Here is a 7,493-nt window from a genome sequence, read left to right as displayed (position 1 = left end):
GTCACAGAACGTTGTTCCAGGCGGCCCAGCTCCACCTTGTGGAATGTAAGCTGGCGAATACAATGCCTAGTGAAAAACTGGAAGCTCTGAAAACGCAAATGTCTTAGTTCCTGTGAGCAACTGCAATAAATAATTGTAAGTAATTAAAAGTAAATAATTTCTGCTTGAAAGTCTGGGACAAGGACTAGGGAAAGAAAACAACAAAGTCTTTTAACTTCGCCCACTCAATTTTCAAACCCCGCAGCAAAAGAATGAAGTTCAAACAGCAAAGTTCTTCTTAAAATGTGTATTTTCAGAATTTTAATGCTTACATGGTTGTCATCTAACAGTATATTACAGAGTAATGTGAAAATGACTTTTCATCGTAAACCATGAAAATAGAATACCTACAGTGTCAAGGTCACCAACTTGCCACCTTTTCCAGTCACAGAATCCCAGCACACTGTACAAACCAAGCTTTCGGCTCTCACGGCCTGGTTTATATGATGGAGAAGTTCAGATCAAGCGGCATTTTCATGAAAAATAACATTTTAAAATCAGGTAGGATTTATTTTAGAAAACCACAGTAAAATGTTTACATCAGCACAACCTGTTCTTTTATACAAGTAGTACCATCGTTCCTTTCACACACGCACCTGGAGTGTTTCTGTAATTTCACTCTGTAACTCAGCCTTCGTGGAAACACTGAGGACAAACTGCATGGAAGCTCCGCAAGCATCTTCTCTCTGACTCTGGGTGGGATCTCCATCCCCCGTTTTGAACAGAGCCTCAGCAATAGAGGGACCTGACCCACGCTGGGCTGGGCTGACCACGGGACTGTAGATAGGACTTATTTTCAGATTAAATACAATTTCCACATTAGAAGCATGAGTTATAATTTTTCCAATCATAGGAGGCCCCTATGAAATTCACAAAAATTATAACTTATTTTCTTTTCCGTTTGCTAGTATTTACATGTTTCACAGATATTTGCACAATGGCTGCATGTTCTTTGCTAATTTTAGATACACATTCAAAGTCTGGCTTCATGATTATTTAACAGTTGTTACAACCGTATCAACAAAACCGGCTTGTCGCAAACACATGGTCCTTGCTGTAAAAAAAAAATAAAAGGCAACAAAAATCCAGTTATAGCCTTTAAGTTAGGCTTACGGTGAATATTAAGAAAAACAAAAATGAAGTTTTGGGTGACATTCTTTTTTCATCTTAAAAAAAAGACAGAAAGACCCATGTAACTTACATTTCAAAAGATCTTTTGGTAGTTAGGGGAAAAATAACAAACCTGAGATAAATTTGATTTCGTTCAGTTCTCAGACAGTAAGAAACCAAAAACATTTTGGATTTCCCCTTCATTTTATTCCTCTAAATATATATGTAATTACAGAACGTCACACTGGGACTAGGACCCAGATATACAAATCAAGTGAATTAAACATTGAGTCATGCTCCCTGATCCAGAAGTTGAGAGGAAAAGCTACACTGTTCCTTGAGAAAGGGTATGTTCTCTTGGCTCGTTGAGAAGGGGTATGTTCTCTTGGCTCAGAGGCTGACAACATGGATTCATGGTTTTTCTGACAGAGAATATAATCTCAAAGATCCCTTCATTCCCAGAACTTGGCAGATTTGTAGAACAATTCTCAATTTTTATAATTAAAAAAAGATTTTTTTTTTGAAACCCTAAACCAGCATTAGATTCTGAAGTTCTAATTTGCTTAACAAGTTGACCAAGTTTATTAGTTTTAAACAGCACATGAGAAAAATAAATTTCTGAAAAGTTTACTTAAAGATACAAATATTTATCTTTTTTACATACTTCTCTAATCTATACAAATGAATAAGATATGGGGAAAGAAAAAAAACTCACACCCCCTTTATTTGCTGGATGAGTTAGGAGACAACACACAGAATACTGTCAGGTACTTATTTTGAGCTGTACCTCCTTGTCCTCCGCCCAGCCAGTCTCAGCCGCCCCAGGCGCCCTTCTGCTCCCTTCTGAGGCCCAAACATTTGAGTTATGCACGTGCGGCCCCGCTACATCCGCTTGCATTAATTTTGTGACGTTCAATTCCAACCAACTTTGCCAGTGAATTAAGAGTACTCTATCTCGTATGTACAAAAATACATTGCTTTGGAGAGCTGGAAAAGGGTTAAAACACACAACACTTATTTACAAGCTGTGACTTTTACACGAATAAAAACAAACACACATTTATTTTGTCCTCGATTTTTGGTGCAACCTATACATAAACATTGTATTAGTTTGTACTTTTAAAAATACTAAATCAACCATATATACAATTAAAGTTATAGCCGAAACCAAATGAATCTGTTGGTATGGTGTGACTGCGATTACTGGACCAGAGGGGGTGTACTTCCAGGACGTCAGTCCTTCCCCACAACCAGACTAGAAGGACACCGAGAGGATCCCCATCCCCCATCTTCCCTGTAAATGAAGCATCTTAATTTTTAAGACTTAAGGTACGAAAGGAAAATAACAATTAGTTACAATTACACGTCAAGACTAAGTTTAAGGGTGAGGAAAAAAGCAACACATTAACCCCCTCATAAAATATACAATGATAATTAAAATAAATATGTATTTAATTCCAAGTACATATGATAATCACTCAATGTTGAGGGGAACACAGGATTCCAGAAACGTTTATTCCTAAACCATTTAAATGCCACGTTGTTCCTTATGCCCTGGGCTAGTCTCTTTAAAGTACCTTTAAAATGGCTCCCAAAGACCCAACAACGACCACTTGTGAGCCCTCCAGATCCTCCCCATCCTGATGTCCCAAGGCACAGAGGGGTCAGTTTCCCCCCCACCCCCACTTCACCCCCCACCCCCACCCCGCTAGCCCCAAAAGGGTGTTCTTCTGGGAAAACACAACTAGATGATCTGGGGTCCAGGATTCATGAATCCACCCCAGTCCAGAAATGGGGCGGCGTGTGACCAGAAGGCACACATGTCTCCCTGATGAGCCCCCAAGGCCTGCTGGACGTCCACCTGAAGGGCAGAGTGACCTCTGCTTGGTTTGGGGAAACTGATTACAAACGCCTCTGTAAGCAGTGAGGAGTTAATGTGCAGAAGGCAGGCTCTGGGAGACCCAGTAGGATGCCATCACAGGGCTGGGGGATGAGAAGGTGACCAGTAATTTCATATCATAGAAAACATGAAATGGACAATTCAATGGGGTCGCACCAGCTGCACTGTACATCGAAATCCTCTGATGTGTCCATGGCCAAACAGCGTCGCCAAGTCCAGTTACAGCAGAATGTTAGAATGGAGAAGAGTCAAGTCCTGGTCCTTTAAAGTGCATTCGCCTCCATCTGGACGTTTGTTCCGTGACTCTCAGCATGGTCATGTGACACTGACCTCCAGGACGTGGTCTTCCTTGCTGGGGATGACGAAGACCTGCATGCCGGCGCTGGAGTTGAAGACCTGGCCAGGCGGGAAGGCCTGGAGCCGGGGCATGGGCAGGCCTCTGTGCTCGGTGCTGGCAGCCGAGTGCACGCTGCCCCGGCTCTTGATGCTGCTGCTGTCCACTCCATCATCCACGTGCTTGTCCACGGACAGGCTGTCATTCTCTATCCAGCTATCTGCAAAGGACATGGAGCAGGCTCCAAGTCACATCAACGTTGTGTGCTACTACACACCACCCCGGGAAGAGCCTGGCCCCACTGAGCCTACCCCACTCCCTAGAGAGAGAATTCACACAGACAGAGTGCCCAAGACCAGTACCACGCCAGGTTTTGGCACTGAAGACATGCTACTAGTTCTCAGACCCATTCTTTATGTTATCAGTTTGCTATCTCTCCTCACAAAGCTCTCACTCACTCCAGTATGTCACTGAAAACCATTGCCTAAAGTTCTTACCAGCATCCAGCTGTGAGGAGTGGGCCGAGTGGTGGGGGAGGTATTTGAACAGCCTGACATCGGGGAAGGGCAGGTGTCCTGCAAAGAGGGGCATCACTTCCATGTGGACACGGTGAGTGGCCTGCGCAGCCACTGGCATGGAGAGAACGCCGGAGCTCTTCCCACACACCGCCCAGTTGCTGCTGTTGTCCACAACTGAAAGAAAGGAAGAGGCCAGGGTGTAAACCCCAAATAGGCCAGGAACCACAAATGACCACTCTCTCACACTCAGTGCTGGGAGATCCAGGATTGGAGGTTTATTACATACTTTGATGTCTTGTCATTACAACTTAAGATAAAACATACATAGTTTAATAACTATAATTAAGGAGCCCTGGTGGCTCACTGGTTAAGCACTCAGCTGCTAACCGAGAGGTTGGCGGTTTGAGCCCATCCTGCAGTTCGGTGACAGAAAAGACCTGGCAATCTGCTTTTGTTAGGATTATAGCCAAGAAAACCCTAAGGGGTAGTTCCACTGTCACATTGGGTCACTATGAGTTGGAATCGACTCAGTGGCATACAACAGCAGTTTGATGATAACTAAGATAGGTATTTATTTCAGTCCAATATTCAATGAGTTCTAGTTTAGACAGGATCATGCTAGATGCACAGGCAAAGCTGTTTTTTCCTCTAAAATAATAATAATTAAATTTTGATAGGAAATTTCCCTGTAAGATGTGTGTGTAATATTTCAAAAGTTGGGTTACTTTGGCTGTTAAACATGTCAAACACTTTGGTGGTGGCACAATATGGTGGTTCCATCTGGTAAGGGGCAGCATTGAAGACAAATGGGTTTGGATCCCAAATGCCATGTGGACAAGTCTCTCACGGCCTCCAAGTTCAGGTAAAGTGATGACCATGCCGCCCTCTTACAGGGCTGTTTTTCAAAGAGAAGATGTATGTAAAGCAATTAGTTGAGCTACTGGCCCATCAAAGGTTCCTAACCTACGGACATTATTATTAACATCAGTCGTCAGAACACAACAGCCATTTAATTCTGTGCAACTGAAACACCTAACCAAGCCTCGCAGGCGCCAGCCCTAGAGGTCCACAAATGAGCAGGAGGGGTGCTTGTCCTCAGGAAGCAGACAACCTGGCAGAAGATGGCTCAGCATCCCCATCGTGGGGATACAGAGAAACAGGCCAGGAACACGGGACTGAAGGTTCTGCAGGTCGGGGGAGGAGGACTCTGAGAATAGGTGGTAGCAAAGGGCAGCGGAGGCCAGAGCAGCCTCCAGGAGGAAGGCACCGGAGCAGTAGTTCTCAAAGAGTGGTCCTCCAGGGACCCGCGAGCTCAAAGCTGTTCCCATATTCCTGCTTTGCCCATAGTGCTGGAATTTGCACTCATGGTGGACAAACAGTGATGAGTGGGACGCTGTAAGACGGCTGGCAGCTCAGCATGAACTGGCACTTTGCCACCATCAACTCACACCCAGAGCATTGCCAGTTTCTCTTAAGAAAGTCCTTCATGATGCAGTCAACATGATTAATTCAACCCAGAGTAGACATCTTTTTTAAACTCTTATTTTGAAATGATTATAGATTACAAGAAGTTGCAGAAATAGAAGGGTCCTGGGTGACCCTCACCCAGCCCGCCCGGTGATGCCATCTTACACACCTGCAGGACACCCTCTGCATCCACGGGATGCCCTACACATGTACAGGACACTTTACACACCTATACAATGCCTTCCACACCTACGGGACAACTCCGCACCCGCAGGACGCCTTCCACACCTACGGGACACCTTAGACACCTACAGGATGCCTTCCACACCTGCAGAACGCCTTCCGTGCCTGCAGGAAACCTTCCGCACCTGCAGAACACCTTCCGCACCTGCAGGACGCCTTCTGTGCCTGCAGGAAACTTTCCGCACCTGCAGAACACCTTCCGCACCTGCAGGATGCCAGCATGGTACCACAGTTACCCGGACCACAGTTTGCTTGGTCTCCCCAGTGTCTGCAGACACGTGTGTTTTTTTTTTTTTTTTTGGATGTCTTTGTATATAAATTCTGTGGCATTTTTCCCATGCGCAGGTTCATACAACCACCACCATAATCAAGATGGAGTCTCTGTCACCTCAGAAGATGGTCCTAGTGCTACCCCTTTATAATCACACCTCCTGCCACCTCCTAACCCCTGTCAACCACTGATCTGTTCTCCACCCCTAGGATTTTGTCGTTTTGAGAAAGTTTTATATAAATGGAATCATACAGTATGTAACCTTATGAGACTGGCTTGTTTCACTCAGTATAATGCCCTTAAGGCCCATCAAGGTTGTTGCGTGTATCAACAGCTCATCTGGTTTTATTGCTGAGTGGTGTTCCGTGGAGTGGACGTACTGGAGTTTGTTCAGCACTCACTCACTGAAGGGTGTTTGGGTTGTTTCCAGATCTGAGTGCACCCCTTCTTACTACACCATGCGGTGAAATAGGAAGCACGCGTAATGCGCAGTTCTGGGTGCAGGCTGAACTAGCTGTTGTTGCCATGGAACGTCACTTTGCCTTGAAAGAATGACTGACAAAAACCCCTGGTCTTAGGTTATCTGGCAGACATTTTCTCAAAATGAATGAGATGAGCCTGCCACTTCAAATAAAACAAATAACAGTGTATACTGCCAATGATACAATTTAAGACTTTAAGTAAAATTAGAATTTTGGAAAGCCTGCATTTGCCTGTGAGACTTTCCTGAGGAGCGCAGTGGTGGGATTAATGCATGCGAATTTTTGCTATTGGGTAATGGAGGGCATCGAACTCAGGAAGGCTGCATGACTCAAGATCTCGTGTTTTCCAAATGACCAGTAGGTGTTTCACAATGATGTCTGGGCAAAAGACCCCCCCGAAATGCAAGACAGACAAATGGATTCGATGTAACAGAGTACAAAGAGTTCACTAATAGGGTTCAGGCTCCACATTGCAGTTAACCTTTAAAAAACTACTGCTTGTCAAGTGCTGGTAAAGTACCAAAGAAGAATATCGTCAGTTATCTAAATAGGCTGTTAAAACACTCCTTCCTTTTCCAACCAGTTATCTATGTGAGGCTGGGGTTTCTTCGTGTACTTTAAGCAATAGAAAAGGTATCGCCACGGCCTGAATGCAGAAGTGTATATCAGAGTTCAGTTACTTTCTATTAAACCAGACAGGAAAGAGATCCACAAAAACGCCAAACAACGTCGCTCTTCTACTTTTTTTGTTTTAGAAAATAGTCATTTTTCACGAGTAATATCATGCAGTGGGTTTATCACTGTTAAAGTGAATCAACAGATAAACATTTGGCTCCGCAACCATTTTCAGAATCTCAAGGGTCCTGAGACCAAGAACTTTGAGAACCGCGTGGTTCTAAAGGCACCAAGGCTCTAGGGAAGGGGCTGCAGCCGGGATGTCTGAGAGAGATCCTGAAGGGAGGAGGAGCTTGGGGGGAGGGCGGTGGTGAGGAGTGGAATGAAAGGGTGCTGGAGGAGAAACGGGCAGGAGCCATGATTACAGCGATCCTCCACCGCAAGGCAAAGGTGCCCGGACTCTGTTCCATGGCAAGGGACGATCCTGTGTCACGCGCAGAAAGGAAAGGGTAGC

General features: G+C 44.8%; 1 protein-coding gene across 4 annotated transcripts in view; it reads right to left on the bottom strand.

The window, feature by feature from the left end:
- Window positions 1-2,859: 2,859 nt before the first annotated feature.
- TRAPPC10 (trafficking protein particle complex subunit 10) overlaps window positions 2,860-7,493 on the bottom strand; it is a 99,313-nt gene continuing 94,679 nt past the window's right edge. For 3 of the 4 annotated variants that reach the window (XM_049874990.1, XM_049874991.1, XM_049874992.1), the window contains 2 exons: window positions 3,881-4,075; window positions 2,860-3,603 (listed from right to left, as the gene is read on the bottom strand). In XM_049874990.1, the coding sequence (XP_049730947.1) occupies window positions 3,365-3,603; window positions 3,881-4,075 (434 nt within the window). In that variant the 3' untranslated portion in view covers window positions 2,860-3,364. Of the gene's footprint in view, window positions 3,604-3,880; window positions 4,076-7,493 lie in introns of those variants that run through there. The other variant, XM_049874993.1, reaches the window with a different exon arrangement.

This window comes from Elephas maximus, chromosome 2 (assembly GCF_024166365.1).
Source record: "Elephas maximus indicus isolate mEleMax1 chromosome 2, mEleMax1 primary haplotype, whole genome shotgun sequence".
NCBI lineage: Eukaryota > Metazoa > Chordata > Mammalia > Proboscidea > Elephantidae > Elephas > Elephas maximus.
The sequence above is the reverse complement of the archived record's forward strand: the minus strand, read 5'-3'. Positions and strand labels throughout refer to the sequence as shown.